This window comes from Acinonyx jubatus, chromosome B1 (assembly GCF_027475565.1).
Source record: "Acinonyx jubatus isolate Ajub_Pintada_27869175 chromosome B1, VMU_Ajub_asm_v1.0, whole genome shotgun sequence".
NCBI classification, from domain to species: Eukaryota; Metazoa; Chordata; class Mammalia; order Carnivora; family Felidae; genus Acinonyx; species Acinonyx jubatus.
Genome location: NC_069382.1, coordinates 84,809,596 through 84,831,188, shown reverse-complemented (window position 1 = coordinate 84,831,188; position 21,593 = coordinate 84,809,596). Strand labels below are relative to the sequence as shown.

The 21,593-nt window shown below is 39.7% G+C and overlaps 2 protein-coding genes across 4 annotated transcripts in view; one reads left to right on the top strand and one right to left on the bottom strand.

The window, feature by feature from the left end:
• Nucleotides 1-1,988: 1,988 nt before the first annotated feature.
• On the bottom strand, nt 1,989-6,580 carry NDUFC1 (NADH:ubiquinone oxidoreductase subunit C1). The gene is made up of 4 exons (XM_027066350.2): nt 6,346-6,580; nt 5,892-5,995; nt 4,082-4,161; nt 1,989-2,146 (listed from the first exon to the last, which is right to left on the bottom strand). Exons 1-3 carry the CDS (start codon nt 6,410-6,412, stop codon nt 4,102-4,104), a joined length of 231 nt encoding a protein of 76 aa, XP_026922151.1. The 5' UTR covers nt 6,413-6,580; the 3' UTR covers nt 1,989-2,146; nt 4,082-4,101.
• A 3,844-nt stretch (nt 6,581-10,424) lies between these two features.
• The window catches only part of NAA15 (N-alpha-acetyltransferase 15, NatA auxiliary subunit), an 83,552-nt gene continuing 72,383 nt past the window's right edge, over nt 10,425-21,593 (top strand). For 2 of the 3 annotated variants that reach the window (XM_053216950.1, XM_053216949.1), the window contains exon 1: nt 10,425-10,798. In XM_053216950.1, the coding sequence (XP_053072925.1) occupies nt 10,745-10,798 (54 nt within the window). In that variant the 5' untranslated portion in view covers nt 10,425-10,744. The remainder of the gene's footprint in view (nt 10,799-21,593) is intronic. The other variant, XR_008296110.1, reaches the window with a different exon arrangement.

Genomic DNA, 21,593 nt, shown 5'->3' with positions numbered 1-21,593 from the left:
CCAGATGCTCAATAGTCACATGGGACTAGTGGCTACTATATTGGATAGCAGACAGAACATTTCCATCAATACAGAAAAATTCTCTGGGATAGCCCTGGTCTTCAGGAATGGCTCCCCCTGGAGTCACACAGGCATAGTCAAGGTGAAAGTCCACACAAAGTAGCCAGATTTGCAAGGCCTGACATATGTTTGATATTGTTTATTATTTCCAACTAAGGTCATCAGTTTCTGGAATTTCAAGTGTCTTAAAGTCTCCTATTCCCTTTTGGGAGGTGAATTTTTAAGCGTTTCTTTTAGTGGAACGTTCCCTGATACCTGACCGTGGTTTCTATTACCATGTGACAATGTTAGTTCCCTACTGCTGCTATAACAAAGTGTTTTAAAACAACACAAATTTATTATCTTATAGTTTTTTCAGGTGAGAAACCCAACACAGCTCTAACTGGGCTAAAAATCATGGTGTCAGCAGGACTGTGTTCCTTTCTGGAGGCTTCAGGGGTGAATTTGTTTGACTTTTCCATTCTTTGGCTCTTAGACCCAAAGTCTAGGACTTTCACCCTCAAAGCTAGGAATGGTCAGCTGAGTCTTTCTCATATCACATCAATTACACATTCCTGTGCCTTCCCCCCCCCCACCCCTGCCCTGCTTATAAGGAACCTTGTGATTTCATTGGGCCCAACCAACTAACCCAGGATAATTTCCCTAAGTGTCAGCTGATTAGCAAACTTAATTCCATCTGTAATCTTAATTCCTCTTTGCCATATAATCTTACATTAATACAGATTCCAAAGAGTAGGCAATAGTCATCTTTGGGGATCCATTATTCTATCTGCTACAGTGCCATTGAATATATCTCTCTTCACCTCTGGTGTCTGCATCTGTAAAATTACGAGATTTGTCTATATAACCCCTAAAGGTCCTTTCCAGCTCTATCAGCTAGGACTCCAAACTACCAAAAGTTGATAGTAACTATTGTATCTGGTCTTTTACTGATTGCATCAAGTAACTAATCTGAAATAATGTTAACTCTGAATTTATGTTCAGAAGTGATTTCCAAAGATATTAGGCCATGAATTCCCAAGAATAAATGTTGGCAACAGCCCAAAACATACACAAAATTATAACACAGTAAGTCTCTCCATTTAACATCAATATAGAGGCATGAAAAATGAATTTTTAAATGTATGGTACACTGTTTAAATCACAAGTTAATGAAGTGGCATATATATAAATTTCAACTGATAAATCATTAACTGATACACAAGAAAGGTGTTTTTTGTTTTTTGTTTTTCCCACAAGAAAGGGTTTTGATGTAAGATAAATGAAATGTATCTTATTTTGTGCCTAATAAATCTCCCTCCCCTTCCTCCTTTGCTTAAACAGTCAGGAGTTTGCTAAGTCATATTATAAAAAGGGACAACAAACTGCATTGTCATAACTGGAGAGTACAGAAGTCACCCAAATGACAATCGTTCAAATTTAAGGAAAGAGAGTCAGAACAAACCCTACCAGAATGGCTCTTCCAGAAGAAAACAGTATTTGGGCTCTTCTGTATTGAGTAATAAAGTAGTTCTATCACCCTGACACTTAAGAATTTTTGAAATTAAAAGTTGATACAAGGAAGGGTGCCTGGGTGGCTCAGTCAGTTACGTGCCAGACTTCAGTTCAGGTCATGATCTCACGGTTCGGGGATTCAAGCCCCACATTGGGCTCTGTGCTGACAGCTCGGAGCCTGGAGCCTACTTCGGATTCTCTGTCTGTCTCTCTCTCCCTCTCAAAAATAAATACACATTATTTTTTAAAAAGTTGATATAAGGAATAAATCCTTCAGCAGTGATTTTTTAATCTATCTCCTTAATAAGTAAGTTTTCTTACCAATGTGTTCTTAATTACCACTGGCCCTGTTATCAGATGGTACTTTCCACATAAAAATATTTCTAATAACATACCCTAGAACTGACATTTTCGACATATTGTTACAACATATATAATCTGAAGAACACAGAAGTTTTTTTATTTTTTTCATTTAATGATGCAAACAAATGCTGATTTGACATACATTCACATATAACTTTTTCTCTCACGTTTACAACTCAACAGATTGGTGAATCCAAAGGAACTGGTATAATCACTATATGAAGCATACCTATAATGAAGAGAAAAAAATGAAAACTATAGCATTAACCAGCAGAAATAATATTAAAATTAGACCATTCTGAATAATTCACCTTAGAGCATCTTGGAAAGTCTAGAAAACAAATCCACAAAGAGTATCAACCCTTCATTTTACTTAAGTTTTAGCAAAATATATATATATTTTTAATGTTTATTTATTTTTGAGAGAGAGAGAGACAGAGCTCGAGAGGGGAAGGGCCAGAGAGAGAGGGAGACACAGAATCAGAAGCAGGCTCCAGGCTCCGAGCTGTCAACACAGAGCCCAATGAGGGGCTCAAACTCACGAACCATGATATCATGACCTGAGCCAAAGTCAGATGCTTAACTGACTGAGCCACCCAGGTGCCCCTAGCAAAAAATACTTTATGTGACCTATAAGAAAGTAGCAAAAGCATCTTGATTTAAATATCTATTTTATTCTTATCTCTTGATTGGCTGACTAAAGTAGTGACAGCAAGGTGATACCAATAGGAAAAAAAGTGAAAAATTTGGATTATCAAACCCTAAAGAGCTGAGTTTGAGAGTTGTTAAATATTTTTAAAAAGTGTATGCTAGTATTTACTATTTTATTATCAAGTGAATATGTTACTTACTTTCATCAACCTAATCCATGAAAGTTGAGATTTGTGTTTTCATTTTATAAAAGGATTAATACAGAATTTCTTTAAAAGGATTTTCAGAAATATACTATGTATATACATATATATATTGACATATAAAATAAACTCACCCCCCTTTTTTTTAAATCACAGAGCATGCAGAGTATAGTATCTTGTTCATAGACAGATTTTATCAGGAACTGTCCAATTGGGTGTTAGTTGTAATGACAATCATAATGAAATGGTCATATGGTAAAAGATTCACCAGTCTACTGCCCATATATATTCATCCATTCTACAAATATTAAATTCCCAGTAGGCCCAGGCACTGGGCAATTTGCTGAGTACATCATGATTAATAAAATAGACAAGGTTTCCGTTCTCATGGAATTTACACTCAAGTGTTGTATATGATAAATAGATAAGATGTACACAAGGGGCACCTGGGTGGCTCAGTTAGTTAAGTGTCAGATTCTTGATTAGGGCTCACGTCATGATCTCACAGTTCATGAGATCAAGCCCCGCATCAGGCTCTGCACTGACAATACAGAGCCTCCTTGGGATTCTCTCTCTCCCCCCTCTCTCTGTCCCTCCCCTACTTGCATGCCTGTTCTCTCTCAAAATAAATAAAAATTAAAAAAAAAAAAGAAATATATACAAGAATAGTGGTAACTTGTGTCTTCAGGACTATGATGTAATAAAAAATATGATTTTGGTTTCATTCTCTAACACAATGTTCTTTGAACATAGTCAAAGCATAATGATTAAAAATGATTATGCTGAGAGACACTTGAGGTAAGGTATTAAAATTCAAAAATTTGTCACAGACAGGAATATAGGTGCTAAAAAATGTAAACCCAACAGGGACACCTGGCTGGCCCAGTTAGAGGAGGATCTGACCCTTGATCTTGGGGTTGTGAGTTCGAGCCTCACCTTGGGTGTAGAGATTGCTAAAATAAAATAAACAAAAAAGAATAGGGGCACCTGGGTGGCTCAGTTGGTCAAGTACCTGACTCTTGATTTTGGCTCAGGTCATGATCTCACAGTTTGTGAGACAGCTCTGCATCGGGTTCTGTGTTGACAGCACAGAGCCTACTTGGGATTCTCTCTCTCCCTTGCTCTCTGCCCCTCCCCTGCGTGCTCTCTCATGTGTGTGCACACTCTCTCTCTCAAAACAAACATTAAAAAAAATCTTAAATACTTAAAAAAATGTATCAACCCAATTAAAAAACAACCAAAATACACTATTTAAAAAGAGGCCAAATTAACTTGCATAATTTATTAATCCTATAAAATTGCATACTTACGGTATTAGTATTTCAATAGTTTATTCCAACCCATTTCTTCTTTTATACTCTAAAACATCTTCATTATGTTGTTTGATGAGCTAGAGTAGGTAACAATTAAAATTAGAAATGTAATCTTCCTGGTAACTTAAAAGAAGAGGCTAATTAATGATACTTATATTTGGTATATAAGAGGTATACAAGAGAAATAAGAATAGGTTAAAAGAATTTACAACTATTCTAGGGTTTGGGGAAGGCATGGGGCACTGGGGCCTGGATTTGTTTTTCTACACAGTTTGGAAAAGCAAAAAAGAATTACAACTATTCTAGTTAAAAATGAAAGACTAAGAGATACAAAAGCCCAAAAACTATGAATGGCATATACTTGTTGACTTCCATCTAGCATGCTAAATTTGAAGACAGCAGCTCTTACAAGCTTAAATTCAACTTCTGCCAAATAAGTTATTTCATTCAGGGGGTAATTAATATAATAAATAACTTACCATAGAGGAGCTAAACCAACACAACCAACCAGAACTGAGTTCTTAAATGAGGTCCAGGTTGGTTGGTGGGTGTGTTATACTTCTAACCGTAGAAGTCTGATACTTCAGTGAATGATCAACTCCATCCCTCAACTATATGTGTATTAATTAGATGTCACAGGAGATAGACACTTTCTTAAAACCACTGTCTAACAGAATGCGACATAATATCAAAACAATGGTTGATACAGGGTGACATTTGTTGCAGTCAAAGATCCAATTTCAATCAGAGTTCGCAGCAGCAATCAAGCTTTTTGGGGAAAACTTTAAAAATTTCATTGTAACAAATATTATTGTAAAAAGGATTAGTTACTATAGTTGTTAAGTTGTAAATGACTTTCAACATCTCTTACTCCTTCCCATGTCGACAAACCATTTTAGATATATATATATATATATATATATTTTTTTTTTTTTTTCTTTTTTAAGTTGGCTCCAGAGCCCAATGCAGGGCTTGAACGCACGACTCTGAGATCAAGACCTAAGCTGATATCAAGAGTCGGATGCTTAACTGAGTGAGACACCCAGGCGACCCTTAACAAGCCATTTTAATGAGAAAACCCAAATTAAGAGACCTAAGAGTTGGAGGTGGAAAGCAGTGGAAGAAGCCAGAAACTCATTAGCTACAAAATAAAACATTTTAAATACTGATGTAGCACAGATACTTTGAGTCAACTTTAAAAAAATTACAGAGGCAGTATTTCACCTTGGTCTATAGTGTGACTCTTAAGTCAGGGAGAACCAGGGTTCAGCAAACTACCTACCACGTAGTGTTGCTGTAAAGATTAAATGAGTTTTTACATGTAAAGGCATGGGGGGGGGGGGTGGAGCTGCAACACACTAAATACAATTTCCAACAATGTACTTATGCAAATATCGATTAAAATCTTATGTTTGGGAAGTCTAGTGGGATTTAATTTGTATAGCTTATTCATTGATGATTTGTCCCTATGGCATCTGAAAAAAAGTGCCTTCATAAAACCCAACCAGCCTCCATCCTCGTTAGGAAATAAAGTGCAATTAATATTTAGTAAAACTACCATTCATCACAAAATCATGCTACTTAAGGATGAATGACAGAAGTTTCGGCTTCATCATATTTTCTCAATACCGCTGAAATCTTTAATATTTCTTTTAAGTCTTTGGGACTTCCCTTATGAAGAAATATGTAATTAGCAATTATACAAACATCCTACTGGATGGGAGATTTGCTCGGCAACAATCTCACAGTGACATTTCTCCTCCCCACTGTGTTGGGGTCTCGTGACATTAAGGGAGTAACAACTCACATAGATCCACAAGAAGACGGAGGTGCCCAAGGTCAGTCCAACTTTCAGCCAGTCAGGTCCGTCATGTGCCGGCTCCCGCACGTAGAATTTTGACCGCGCTGAAGCTGAAAGGGGTCAGAGTCTGTAAATCTATAACGTATTGCCTTGTAGTAAAAACCCTAACATTGACGTTTTATTGCTTTTAATTCTCCCTTCACTACTACCTTCCCCCGCTTGAACAGCCCAGGAAATAGGTTCAGAGTTGTCGAGTGGCATTAAGAGGAGGGTCGGCGGCGGGTGGTGGGGAGCCTCAGTCAGGGCTGAGATCCAGGACGCAGGCCGGCGAAGGTCACTGCGAGACGAGTCCAGACCGCAGCCGCCCCCTGCTCCTGCGGGCTGGGTTCACTCTGGGAGTGGCAGACGGGGGCGGGAGGGGGGGGGGGTCGGGTCGGCCTGAGCGAGGATGGACACTCACAGCCACTTGGGATCCTGGCCGGAGCCAGCAGCTTGGAAAACGGGCGCAACAACGCGGGCGGCGCCATCTTGCCGGGCCGGGCTCCGCCTTCCCGCGTCCCGTCTCCCCCGGAGTCGGCGCCTGGCCGAGCGCCCCCTGGCGGAACAAAGTGCCGGACTCGCCGCGCCGCAAGGCTGCGTCGAGGTGTTGACTCTGGAGAACCGCGGTGGTAGCCAAGTACTCTAGCACTCCTGGTCTCAGCCTTCTGTCTGTAAAATGAGGTTAGAGAGGAAATGATTAAAAGGGGGGAAAGGGAAGTTTATCCACTTCTCTGTCCTTTGAGAGTTTATTTCAGGCCCCTGTCCCAGGGATACTCAAGAGATTTACTAAAATCTTGCTACATGAGCCAGAAAACTGAAAATGAAGTGTCATGTTGAGTAATAACTAGCACTTTGATTGAATTCTGTGTTCCAGACACTGCATTATGCATCATATGGTTTACATGCATTGTCTCATTTCATCTTCACAATGACCACTTGATATGCCTTATTATCCTCAGTTTATAGATGAAGCTCGAGGAAGGCAAGCTACTCATCCAAGGTGAAATATATTTGAAAAGACGTCTCAACAGTTCCTAAAAGTCTGTTCACACACACTGTTGTAGTAAAGCTTCACAACGCTGTGGGGAGAACCTTCCTATTTTGGAAGTGCCCTGATTGCCTCAGGCTCAGGATCCCACCGCCAGAGGAGGTTGGGATTCAGACTAAGGTCTTCAGACCCCAGATCTAGTGAGCCTCCTTAGCCCACCTTAACAGGCTTGGATAGTCTCCTGGGGCCATGAGCTGTAGAACGGTGTTCATAGTGTCAAGTTCAAATTGCCATTCCTGTAGACCATATTGTAGCTGTTGATTTTTAGGCAAATTACTTAATATCTGCATGCCTGAGTTTTACAGCTATAACATAAAACCTATAGGGTCCTTGAGAAGCTTAGAAAGTGTTTGGTAGTTGTAAACAACTTGTTTTTGGCTACCAAAGACATTGTATTGACAACAAATATCTTTCACGATTGAGCCAGATTTTGTGCATTCAATTGTCAATTCAATCTGATGTCTAAAAGACTGCGAAAAATATGTATGTAGGTAAAAGAAATAATACATTTTAACACTTTAATCCTTTAAACTTAAGGCCATCTAAAAGCACAATGAATGTCAGCAAATCTCTTTTTCTTTCTTTCCTCCCCTTTTTTTTTTAAATTCAAGGTTTTTTTTAAAATTTTTTTTTAACATTTATTTATTTTTGAGACAGAGAGAGACAGAGCAAGAATGGGGGAGGGGCAGAGAGAAAGGGAGACACAGAATACAAGCAGGCTCCAGGCTCTGAGCCATCAACCCAGAGCCTGACACGGGGCTCGAACTCACGGACCACGAGATCATGACCTGAGTTGAAGTCAGACACTTAACCGGCTGAGCCACCCAGGCTCCCCTCTTTCCTCCCTTTTTTAAAGTAAGCTCTATGCCCAACGTGGGGCTTGAAATCACCAACCTGAGATCAAGAGCCACATGCTCTTATTTACTAACTACATGCTGGTTATTGACTGACCCAGCCAGGTGCCCCACCTCTGTATATTTTCTTTAGCAATGTTATTGGGGGGAACATTTAACCAAAAATTATTGACCAAAGAGCAAAATAATTGTACTATGCTTTTAGGTTCTTTTTTACATGTAACTGATGGCTAACTAGATTGCTAATCTGTGAGTCACATTATAGTTTGTAACCTAGTTTGAGCCTCCTGGACTCATGCTCAAGTAAGCAAACCACCCAACTAATATGCTGAGTCAGTTGTTGGTTCTCAACTTCTTGTCCACTCAGCAACCTGACAGTGGTATTCTTTCTACATCATCCCTTAGAAGCTTGTCCGGACACAGGTTTTGCTAGTATCCAACAAGTTGAAACAGAAGTTATGTTTAGTCAGAGCATACAGAAACCAGTAAGCAAATTACTAATTTCAGTACTGCTGTTGGAAAAAGGCCGTTTTGTTCTTTTAGTCCCTGTATCCTTTTACTAGTGTATATTTTGGGAAAGTGATGAAGTATAAACACATTCCTCTCAGCATGTTAGAGCTGATGGAACCCTACACTTGGAGTAGGCAGCGGTAGGTGAAACTCCATCTTGAGAAAAATCCTGATGAAGCAATTCCAGCCAGGAGCTAGTAGCTATGATATTTTGGTAGAAGCTGCTACATGAAATCCATGTAAGAATTTCCGGAACTCGGATGCTAAAACCTTATTTATGACCCAGGAAAAAGGTGACAGGATTTGAGTTAGCAGCTAGAAAAACAATGTTCTAGTCCCAGATTTTTCCTCTGGACAACGTCTTACTCGACTCACACTTCTTATTCCCAAGGAGGGTTAAAGAAGAGCAGGAGTTGAAAACAATATAAAATAGAAGATCACTACATATATGTTTATTGATTTATGATGCATGAGAATATTTTTTTGTTTACTTTTGGCAGGGGAGGGGCAGAGAGAATCCCAAGCAGGCTCTGCACTGTCAGCACGCAGCCTGATTGGGGCTCCAACTCAGGAACTGTGAGATCATGACCTGAACCAAAACAAGAGTTGGATGCTTAACCAACTGAGCCACCTAGGCGCCCCCATGCGTGAGAATATTATACAACAAATTTAGGATCTGGAGAGGGATATGGTTCCTGATGTACCTGTGAATTTTTATTTAAAAAACAATCAGAAGCAATGACAAAATGTTAACATTTGTTAAATCTGAGTGACAAATATATAGACTTTTTAAATGTATTTTTTTACTTTTTTTAAATTTTTTTTTAATGCTTTTTATTTATTTTGAGACAGAGAGAGACAGAGCATGAGCAGGGGAGGGGCAGAGAGAGGGAGACACAGAATCCGAAGCAGGCTCCAGGCTCTGAGCTGTCAGCCCAGAGCCTGACGCAGGGTTTGAACTCACAAACTGTGAGATCATGACCTGAGCTGAAGTCGGACGCTTAACCGACTGAGCCACCCAGGCACCCCAATGTTGTATTTCTATAAATTTCAAACACTTGATGATTAAGACATACAAGTGTCAATAGAGAACATCTTAAGTATATGAAGTGGGAGAATTTTCACTCTACATATCCCTTTCGTAGTATTAAAACTGGGAGGCTATTTATTTATTTATGGCTAATTTTTTTGTGAAGAGGCACTTTGGCAATAGCGATATGCAAATACTTAAGGTAAGATGAACGAACTAACCATCCTCCTCCTCCTCCTCACTTCTATACACTTAAGCGGAACAGGCCACGTTCGGTATCTAGTCCGATCTTGCCTACTGCAGCAGTTCTCTAGTATCCTTGCCTGATATTCCGGTTTTCAAGATTTGAAGATTTCTGGTGATGGGGAATTGAACACAGTATTAAGCACTAGCTTTAAGCCAGCTCCAGTGGAGTCAATGTCCCTGAACTCTCCAAACCCCAAGGAGACCCAGTCATTAACTCTTTACTGTATGGATTCACCAACTAAATAAAACACTTTAACTTTCAGATGCTTCTTTGGCAGTACAAATATGGCGCTTCGGATATAGCTATCTTTCCAGGCTCACCTTAAGTAATAAACTAAATCACCGATACTCCAGCCATGCCCATTTAATTGGTAAAGCTCTCTCACGGTTTTCACACACCATTAAGCCCCTCCTTTCCATATCTGTTTCTAAGTCCCCCTGGGGTGAAGCCTTCTTTCCTTTCCGCCTCTGCTTCTTAATTAGGCACTTCACGATCAAACGCAGAGCTTCTTGAACGCCTGCATTTTAGCACTTCATGCTCAAAATGTGATCATACAGGCTGGGAAAATCTACCCAGTGAATGAGGGACCACTCTAGCAAGAAAGAACAGAAAGGCTATTTCTGAGTTGGAGGCGGCCGTAAAACGTAGCCAACCGGCCCTCTGCGCCTCCAAGACATTCTGAGGGAAGGGATGGGCGGGACCTGCCGCGACCCTCGCGGTCTCCGCCCACCGACCGGCCGCCAGGTTTCCCAGCAATCTCTAGGACAGAGGAGGTGGGGAAAGGAGGTCATCGCGCCTGCGTGCTAGGAGATGTGACCCGGGTGGGAAAGCCCTCCGCGTCCGCCATTTTGGCTACCTCTGTCGGTCTGTTCAGTTACCACGTGAACCGCCGACGGAGACCCGTGGGGGGGGGGGGGCAGGCGGCGGCAGCATTAAGTGAGAAAGGAAAAAAAGACAACGAGGGGAAGGGGGTGTCGGGTTGGGCGACGCGGTGACATTCGAGGCCTGGTGGCGGCGGTGGATCAGGGCAGTTAAGGCTGAAGCAGCCAAGGGACGGCGGCGGCGGCGGCGGTCGGACAAACAGCCTGACCGAGCCGGGCGGTGGCGGGAGCAGCGGGAGGAGCCGGAACGATGCCGGCCGTGAGCCTCCCGCCCAAGGAGAACGCGCTCTTCAAGCGGATTTTGGTAAGTGTGGGACTCCGGGCAAGCAGTGGGGAGGATTTAGCCGGTACACGGGCCTGTCACCCCTAACCTCGGCCCGGCGGGCACCGAGCCACCTCCGCCAGGAACTCCGCCTTCGTACTCGTAGTCAAGCCGAAGGGACCCCCTCGTCCCTTCCCTGTGGTTCGCACTTCACCCCGCGCGCCCCCGGCCAAGGGCTTCCTCCTGTTTCCACGCTTCGGAGGCTGTGGTTCCGGACTAGGCCCTGTTCTCCTTGCTTCTAGACTGCAGGTTTTCACCCGCCCCAAGTGAAGGGAGGACAGGCCCGGTCTTTAGCAGGGAAGCGGGCAACACAGGCAGGAGTCGCGGCCGGGGCGGGGGGGGGGGGTGGTGCGGGAACGCTGCCGGCAGATCAGGGTGGCTCCCTTGGAAGGAACAGGTGGTGCGGATGCGGCACAGCTCATTCATTGCCCAAGCGCGGCTCTCTCTCCATGGTCCGTCCCTCCCTCTTCCTCTCTTGATATTCACCTGTCCCCGCCCGGCCCGGGGTCACTGAATGACCTGGAAGGTGGGAAGGAAGAGGTTCAGCAAAGGAAAGGAAGCTTTCTAAACGACTCCCTTCTTGTAGTCAGTTTCATACTTGAGTTTGCAGATTCTCGGCCTCTCTTTTTCCCTCCTTTCTGGATGGAGCTGGGAAGGGGCATTTATTTCTTAGTTTCCGAGCGGGAAACAGCCCCACCCCGTACCCTACTCGGGAGGTGGGGCCCATTGCGAGGGGGCGGTCCAGCTGGAAGTGAAAAGTTTATGCACTTTTTCGTTCAGATGTTCTAGACGCGGCTTTTTTTAGGGACTGAAGTGTATTAACACTGATGCAAAATTTTAGCAAAGACAACATAAGAGCTTTTGAGATGGATCTTTTTGACGGTAGTTCGAATTCACTTATTCCCTATATTTCAAATGTGTGCAGTTTCTTTTTTTGATACCTTTAAAATGCAGTTATGTTTGGAAGGACTGTTTACATTGTAAAATATATCTTGTAGCCTTGGAGCTATAATTAATACATTGTGGCACATTTTTTGTTTGGCATGTAGTGTGTGGGTTGCCCCTTCATGCAGACTTTTGTTTGTGAAAGGATTAGCTGTTTGCAAAATTTAAAACAGTGTGCATGAAAGTGTTAGCTTTTTTTCCCTGCAATTTCAGTTTACATCACTTGTTTGAAAAATAGAACTCTGGGGATCTAGTTTTCTAGAAATAGGAGTAATCCATGTTGAACTAACTTTGATCTTTTATTTTTTTTAATGATTTTTTTTTGAGACACACACACACACACACACACACACACACACACACACACACACACAGTGGGGGAGGGGCAGGGCAGTGAGAGAGGGAGACATAGAATCCAAAGCCGGCAGGCTCCAGGCTCTGAGCTGTCATCACAGAGCCCGATATGGGGCTTGAACTCACAAACTGTGAGATCATGACCTGAGCTGAAGTTGGATGTTTAACCGACTGAGCCACCCAGGCGTCCTGAACTAACTTTAGATTTTACAAAAATATGCGTATACCTTATGGAGTTAGTCAATTTTTGTTGAAACATTTATCAGAAAGTTATATCCAATACCACATAACTTTTACCTCGAAATCCTTATTGCCATTTTTTTTTTTTTGTTTTACGAATAATGAGTGTAGATGGGACTATAACATAGTTTTAACAAAACTATTTACTTTTACATTTTTTAAAAGACTAACTGGTGTGTAGGTTCGACTGTAACAGTTTTAGGATAAAAATTTGTCTCAAATCTTTCTCCTCAAACCTGTTTTTGAAAAAAAAAACTCAAGAAGAAAAGTTTAGAGAATACAAGGAACAGTCATAAACTCTTTACTTAAACTTAACGTGTAACATTTTGCCAGATGTGTTTTTTCTCTTTTCCCAAAGTAAGTTGCAGATATATTTCATCCCTAAATGCTCCAGCAAGATTTTTTTGAGAATAAGAACATTGCCCTGAATAACCATAATACTGTTAACAACCATTCCCTAATACTGTGGAATGTACAGTTCATATTCAAATTATCCTAGCTGTTAGGGTAGCAGTTTTTAAAAAAGCAAACTTTTAATTTTGATATAACTAGATTCACATGTAGTCGAAGGAATAACACAAAGATCCTTTGTACCCTTTCCCCAGTTTCCCCAGTGCTAATGTCTTACAAAATTGTAGTTCAATATGGTAACATTGATACACTCTACCAGTCTTATTCAGATTTCTCCAGTTTCCTAGTACTAATTTGTGTGTTGTATTTAGTTATGTGCAATGTTATCACAGTGTAATTACATAACCACCACTACAGTCAATATGCAGAACAACAGTTCATCTGCACAAGGATCCTTGTTGCCCTTTTAGAACCACATGCTCCACCTCCTTCCCATCCCCTCTACCCCCAGACTCTGGCAACCACTACTATTCTATTCTCTGTTTCTATAGTTTAGTCATTTGAAGAACACTTACTGAAAAGAATCATACAATATATAACTTTTTAGGATTAGCCTTTTTTCTAATGCAACATAATTCCCTTGAGGTTCATCCAAGTTGTTGGATGTATCCATACTAGTCTGTTCCTTTTTGTTGAGTAGAATTCTGTGATATAGATGTACCACAGTTTAACCATTCATAGAACAGCAATTTTTGATTAAGCATTTTACAGTTTTTTTTCTGGTTGGGATAGTTGGGCAAAACCTTTAAGTTCATTGCTAAAATCAAAGTGCTAAAAGATTTATTGTGATAAGGTATATGCAGAAGAAATGTGAAAATTACTAAAGAAAAGGGTATATAATGTCCTTATTCTATTACATTAGGAATGAAGAAAACATTACTAAACAAAAGTATAGTTAGTATTCGCTCTTTCAAAACTGCTTTTGCTTCCTCGGTTTTTATGGTGTGTTAGCTCTTTTGATTTTAAGCTCCCCTCTCCCCCTCACCCCCATCTGAAAAGTTGGGCATACTCTAATGCCTGCAATAAGTGTTGCTAGGTTGGTAATTGTTAAATCATTCCACAAGTATTCAGTTTTTGAGCTGCTACTTTGTTAGTTGTACCATACTTGCTCATAGTAAATTTGTGTAGAAAATGAAGTTAGTTTTTAAATATTTGAAAACTCAATTTCAAAATAATGAAGTATGTTTTTGCCTCAGTTTTTCAAAGGAAACTTCTTATACACATCAGTTTGCAAAAAGTTTCTGTAATAGATTTGCCTGGCTTGTTCTAGTTTAGTTGATCTCTAAAATTCAGTTTTGTTGCATATTTGGCCCCTTTTTTTCATATATTACTTAACTGTTTTCTGCTAAAGAATTGTCATAAGTTGGTCAATGTCTGCAAATGTGTCTTGTCTATAATTTGGAGAAAGGTCAGGGAGTGAATTTAATGGGATCTATATTATGTTGCAGTTTAGTTTATTTTTTTTGAAATTTATTTATTTATTTAGAGAGTACACACAGAAAGGGGGGTGGGTGGGGGGGAAGAGTAAGCAAGAAAGAGAATCCCAAGCAGGCTTGGTGCTCACCGTGGAGCCTGAACTCAGACTCAGAGCTTGATCTCATGAACCCTGAGATCATGACCTGAGCTGAAACCAAGAGTCAGATGCTCAGCCGACTGAGCCACCCAGGTGCCCCTGTAAGAGGTTAAAGAAGAGTTTTTTGTGTTTACCAGAAAAAACTGGTGTTTCTGTGTTTGTATTTTTGTGTGTGTGAATTTTTTGTTGTTGTAATTCTACGCTGTATTAACAATCTGGAAAACTTGAAAGTCGTTAGAAAATTGTGACTTTGCCCCCTCTTGATGCTGTTTATCTAAATAGTTTGGGGGTGTTACCAGATCTTTACACCACTCTTGTAGGATCTAGGTTAAGGGTAGGAAAAATGAGGTTGCCAGGGTGGGATGAAATTCACACGTTTTTATTTTTATTTTATTATTTTAAATATTTATTTTTAGGTTAGCGCAAGTGGGGGAGTGGCAGAGAGAGGGAGACAGGATCTGAAGTGGGCTCTGTACTGACAGCCTGACAAGAGTGAGCCTGATGTAGGGCTCCAACTCACAAACCATGAGATCACCATCTGAGCTGAAGTCCGAGGCTCAACTGACTGAGCCATCTGGGTGCCCCTACACCTTTTTGGATTTTAGCCCGTTTGGACAAATTGAATATACCCTAATACCTTGCAATCAAGTGTTGGCCAGGTTGGTGACTGTTGCTGCTGCTTTCCTCTCTTCAGATGTTAATGTGAGCTGTAAGGGCAAAAACCCTAAGTTTGGGGTACTTAAAATATTGTACATCCTTAATCTATTTTTGGATTTTGCCTGAATGATTTATGTTGTTAGGTAAAAGTCTAGAGAAAGAATTTTTCTTCCCTAGAAAAGTGGTAAGAGAAGTCAGTATAGCATGGTGATATTATTTGTGATTTACTGAAAACTTACCATTTGTACTGCACAATAGAACTTTCTGTGATGATGGAAATGTTCTGTATCTGCTGTGTCCAATATGATAGCCATTAGCCACATGTGGCTATTGTACACTTGAAATATGGCTAGTGCGATTGAGGAACTGAAATTTTAAATGTAATTAACTTAAGTTTAAGTTCAAATAGCCATATGTGGTGGTATATGGTTACCATTTTGGATAGTGCACTCTGTGGGTCCTTCTTTATTCTCAAAACTTCTCAAGGTGGGTCGGTTTTTATTAAGGAAGCGGGCTGAGATTAAGATCAACAGTTTAGTGTTAGATTCAAGAATCTGTTTGTTTGTTATCTTAGGGCTTTTATACCCATACCTACCTGCCTATTGTTTATCTATTTGTTGGGGGTGGGGTTGTGTAGGGAAAGAGAGTTTGTTAATAAAGGTTTTGTAATAATTGTCGTAAGTGGCTAGATATATTGTAGATACCCACACATCGTAGGTAAATTATTTCATATGATTTATTGCCTTTAAAAAAGTGCTCTTTTTACATAACTTAATGACACTTAGGTTGGATTTAGTTGCAGATAAAATTAAGATTAGGAATTGTTAAGTAAATTTCCATATGTACATGGAAGGTCAGTTGACTTAATTTTTCTACGTAACAGTTCTAGTTTTGCAACCGAATGTGGACAGTCACCTTGAAATTGGTTTTAATATGCTTTTGCCTGTACTGCATGTGTTCAGAATGTAACAAACAAAAAACAAAGAAATGGAAATAAAGTTTTACCTGCTAAGAAGTACTTTTTCTTTTGTACACAGTAGGTAATCAGATGTTTAAGCTGGAATAAATTTCCCCTTGAAAGTGTACTAGAAAAGGAAATGCAATTTTGCTATAATGTAAATATACTATGCTCTTATAAAATACACAAAATACTTTTTAAAAAGTCTAAAAATCTTAGGAAAAAACCTTTGGTAATGTAGCAAACTCAGTGCTTTGTTTTCCTTTATATTTCTGCCCTAAATCCTTTCTGGAATAGAATGTAGTATGAGTAAACAGATAAAGGTATGTTTTTATTTAAGTTGACAAAGCATATATTTTTTTTTAAATGGTTTATTGTGTGAGAAACCTGAAATGTCTCAAAGCGATTTTTGGGGGGGGTGGTTAAGAGAGTGGGTTAAAGTGCTTGTAGTACTTGGAGAATAGAGTACTCTGGTTTGAAACAAAAAAAGATTGGGGCGCCTCTGGTGGCTCAGGTTCCTGAAGTCGAGCCCTAAGTTGGGCTCTTCCTTGCTGACAGCGTGGAGCCTGCTTGGATTCTCTCCCCCCTCTCTGCCCCCCCCCTGCACATGCCCCCTCCCCCTTCAAAATAAAGAAATAAACTTAAAAAAAAAAAAGCATTGACCCTAGTTTAGTTTTTAATGCTAGTAGACAACTCTACATGTTCAGAAAAACATACAAAAGCTTAATAGGGAACTGAATTGAATGTTCGATTCTGTAGGTATTTTGAAGGCTTGCCGACCTGGGTCATTACTGGGGATTACAATAACTGAGTTATTTGATGATAGTAGAATTGCTATGCCAACTATTACTGGTTAAAAGACAGTTTCCACAGAGGTAGACATGGTGCCCTGTGTGGTTGGAGGACTGGAGAACTACTGGCCAACCTGTTTTAGCTGTAGGGATCTCTTTGTTTAGTGTGCATTATATCCTTTAATACTTGTGCTTCTGACAATGTAGTTCTCACAGAGCATTGATTCAAATATATCTTCTTTGTTCATAAAAGTGTTTTTGGACATAAAAAGCTAGGTTATATAAGGGATCATATGCAAAGGACTGTTTGTTCAGAATTTTCTTTCCTATATACCTGCATGGCACAATTCTTCTCTTAGAATTCTGTTCCGATGTTCTCTAAATGTTGTATAGAGGCCTTCCTTACCCAGAAGTCCTTCTCAACTCAATCTTATTTTCTTCCTTACTTCTGTCTATATCACTTTCTCACCTATGGCATACGTGCAGGTAATTTGTTTTATCATGTCTTTTTTTTTTTTTAATGTTTATTTATGTATTTTGAGAGAGTGGGGAGGGGTAGAGAGAGATAACCCCAAGCAGGCTTCACCCTGTCACTGCAGAGCCCGACGCAGGGCTTGAACTCACAAACTGAGATCGTGATCTGAGCCGAAATCAAGAGTTAGACACTTAACCAGTTGAGCCACCCAGGTATCCCTGTCATATGTCTTCTGTAATTAAAATGTAGGTTCTATGTTGATAGGGACTTTTTTCTGTTAATTACCATACCCCCATTTGTTTGAGTAATGTACCAAAGTAGATATTGAATTAGTATTTGTTGCACAAAATGAATGTTAAAACAGTGACAAGAGATAAACCTCTTTGAATTGTGTTCTTACATAAAGATTTTTGAGAAAGGGAGTTACTGGGCCTGGCATTGTAGAATACATTGTTACATGAGGTAATGGTAGGATATCAGGCAGAACCTGTATTACCCGGTAAGACCTTAGAAGTTTCATTTACGAATGAATCATACTATTAGTTTGTTTACATGTCCTTTCTCCAGTCACAGAAACATAATAAGAGGAAATTTTATTGTTTTTCTTTTGGTTGTTTTAGCATTGGAGGAAAAATGGCATCTGGATTAAATGAGGATGTTTGTCGTGAGGAGCCTGCTGAATCAGATAGTAAGGCTCAGTCATCTGTAGTTTCATAAAACTCTACAACTGATCCCAACACAGATTTGGGGGTGAGGACCAGTGCATATGATTTTATAAAACAGAGATATAAAATGTTAGAAGGAAAAATTTTGTAGTTTAGAGTTTTAGAGTTGCTTTGTGTTTTTCAGAAAATGTAAAAGATCAGGTTGAATTTTTGGAATTGGAAAGGTATGCTGGGAAGCTGGTATGGCAGAGCAAGCCACATAAGTAATCATTGAGCCTAGGCAACCATCAGTATTCACATGTAAATACAACTTTGTTGTCTATTTATAGAGAGAAAAATTTAAGATTCTTAGTGAAAAATAGTTCTGAAAAAAATGTCAGTTGCCAGCACTGATGGTAAGAAAAGCAACTGAAGAGGTTTAAAAGAGTGATGTTTTGAATATAAATACTAGGGTTTGGAAAGGAGGGAATTTTATGTTGTGATTGAAGTCTTTTGAGAATTTCCCTGGAATGTCAGCTTTACACCTAACTCCTAAGCTGTTTTACAATGCATACTGTACAAACTTTTATTGAAGTTGTAACTTTCAAAAAACTAGTTTAACTTGTTGCATATGTTTTTCTCCCCTTAGGTAAGATAGGAATTACACTGTTTACTACTTAATTTGGAATTAAAATAATTCCTCAAGATTTTAATTTAATAAAGGCAATCTTTTTGGGCTATTTAAAGTAAAATAAAAATTGTAGTGTAGAAATAAGTGATGGAGAGGTTAATGTTTTTGTTACCTGTGATGCTGTATTTCACTGAAAATTTCCTTGCTTTATATAATAGGAACACATTTTCATTTGAGATAATTTGAAATTTCTACCAAAGCCCACTGGGGAAATTGTAACATCATAATTTTATTTCAAGCCAGTGATTTTTTATTTTTTTATTTTTTTAAAGTAAGCTCTAGGTCCAACTTGGAGCTTGAACTCAACGACCCTGAGATCAAGAGTCACATGCTCTACCCACTGAGCCAGCCAGGGGCCCCTAGCCAGTGATATTTATAAAGATTCCATTTGAGGGGCGCCTGGGTGGCTCGGTAGGTAGAGCATCCAATTCTTTGGCTCCAGTCATAATCTCACGGTTCGGTTCGTGGGGCCCTGCAGGACTCCCTGCAGGACTGCAGGCTGTTGGTGGAAGCCTGCTTGGGATTCTCTCTCTCCCCCTCTCTTTGTCCCTCCCTGCTCTCTCAAAATAAACTTAAAAAAAAAAAAAGAAGAAGAAGATTCCATTTGATTTCATCATGTAGGAGATTATTTAGACATTCTTGTGTGTCATCTCTAAGAGTTGTTTTATCTAGATCTTGTATATAGAAGGAGAAATGAAAGTTTGCTTTGAAAGTATAGACCTAGGAAAAAGCTTTTAAGGTTGGTTGGTCCAGTTAAAAAAAAATTTTTTTTCCTTATTATAATGGCTTCCACTTAATATGGTACTCTATTTTTCAGAGAGATCTCATTGGAGATTACAAGATTGTCTTTGATTATCAGTGCTTTGGAACAGAGTCAGAATCTTCAAGAGGGGAAATGAAGTAAACTAGCATTATTGAATTTTTTTTAATTTTAGAGAGCGAGCCCGCAAGAGCAAGTGCAGGCATGAGCAGGGGGGGAGAGGGGCAGAGGGAGAGAGAGAATCCCAAGCAGGCCCTATGCTCAGCACAGACTGCAGCAGACTTGATCCCACTACAGGATCCCATGGACCCTGGGACCATGACCTGAGCTGAAATCAAGAGTTGGACACTCAACCAACTGAACTACCCAGGGGCCCCTATTGAATATCTATTTTGAGCCACATTTTATACTAGGCTTTTCTTACACATTAGTTGATACAAATGTTGCATCTCTCCTTTGAGGAAATTGTAGTTAAGTATAGACAATACTTATAATTACATTGTTAAAAGTAGATTTCAATTGCTTTATATACAGTTATTTGTGCTGTATCAGGACAAATGGGTTCCTAAAAGTCACTGCACTATGCAAAATCATGCAATAAAAACCACAGGGCTTATGGGAAATGAGGTTAGCACAACAGTCGAAAATTTCATTAGTGAAGGAGTGTCTGGGGGCTCAGTTGGTTGGGCGTCCAACTCTTGGTTTCAGCTCAGGTCTTGATCTCACGGTTTGTGAGATCTGTGAGATTGAGCTCCGTGTTAGGCTCTGCCTCTCTCTCTCTCTGCCCCTCCTCTCTCTCTCAAAAATGAATAATAAACTTAAAAACTTTTTTTCATTAGTGAAAAAAGCAAATAGAACTGAATTTAAATGATAGCACAATTTTTGTATGTTAAATAGTTAACAAATACATAAATAATATAGAGTAATTGCTGCCCTTTGTCTTGGAAAAGACCAGAAGTTTGTTTTTTGGGAAGTGTCAGGATTGCAGAGGTGCCTGGGTGGCTCAGTCAGTTAAGCTTCCTTTTGGTTTTGGCTCAGGTCATGATGTCGAGGTTCGTGAGTTCAAGCCAGCACTGTGAGTGTATAGCCTGCTTGGGATTCTCTCTCTCTTCTCCTTCTCTCTCTCTCTCTCTCTCTCTCTCTCTCTCTCTCTCCCCCCACCCCCCCCCCCGACTCGCTCTCAAACAATAAACTTAAAAAAATGTTAAAAAGAAGGATTGCAGCTTATGAATTATTTTGAAGTAATGGAAGAATAGTTGTCTGCAGTCTGAGGGAAAGTTGTAATACCAGATACGGATGTGTGTGCATAACAGCCAGAACTGTTGTAGCTGGCAGATGTTTAAGGTATATGTCTGTCCTGTACATGCCTGTGTGGCTTATTTCAGCTGGGTGCAGTTTTCTTTGTTCAGCTAGTACTCCTGGTAGACAAAATCCCACCGAAACAGTCATGAAATTTGAAATGTAGTATGTTCAAAATATTCCTTAATATGTTAATCATGTTGTAACAAACATGTATTTTCATAGCAAGCATTGTAGCAGAACTGACTGTATACATTGTCTAACCTAGTGCTACAGTGATCACACAGCCTAAGTTTGGGTAACTTCTTTCCCTCTGGCATGTGACTGTTTACTAATAAGCAAGAACTTCTTGCATTTAGTATCTGAGCTAGTGTCACATTCTTTGCCTTCTTAGTTGCCACTAAGAAGACAAACTTACTTCAGTATTTTCTTTGTTAAGGAGAAGCTTTGTTCCAGATTATCAAAAGTTTCAGGCTAATTCATTTTATTTTTAAAAAGTGTTTACAGTAAAACCTTGGTTTGCAAGCATAAATTATTCCGGAAGCATGCTTGTAATCCAAAAGCACTTGCATATCAAAGTGCATTTCCCCATAAGAAATAATGGAAACTTAGATGATTTGTTCCACAACCCCAAAATATTCCTATAAAAATTATTACAATACTGAAATATAATTACAATACTGTAATATAATACTGTAAATAATAAAATGCAAAATACAAAGAAAAATAAATTAACCTGCACTTAACCTTTGAAAACCTATGTAACTAGTGTGAGGGAGACACGAAACAGGAGGACTGTTGTGTAGGACATCTTTCACTGCCATCACTAATGGAATCACTGCTATCTCTTGGGTCAATGGAATCTTTTTCTGCATGGGGGCCATTGTATATGCTTGCACACATGTTGACTACAGTATAGTTTTAATAAACTCTTGTCATATACTGTTATACTGTGTTTAATGTAATTGGCAATAAGGCA

What these genes read in the sequence shown, in the direction of transcription:
- NDUFC1 (XM_027066350.2), bottom strand. Translation starts at nt 6,412, where the DNA reads ATGGCGCCGCCCGCGTTGTTGCGCCCGTTTTCCAAGCTGCTGGCTCCG. An exon ending in GGCCAGGATCCCAAGTGGCT is followed by an intron (nt 5,996 to 6,345) that starts GTGAGTGTCCAT and finishes GACCCCTTTCAG; the next exon opens with CTTCAGCGCGGTCAAAATTC. An exon ending in CCGTCTTCTTGTGGATCTAT is followed by an intron (nt 4,162 to 5,891) that starts GTGAGTTGTTAC and finishes TACCTACTCTAG; the next exon opens with CTCATCAAACAACATAATGA.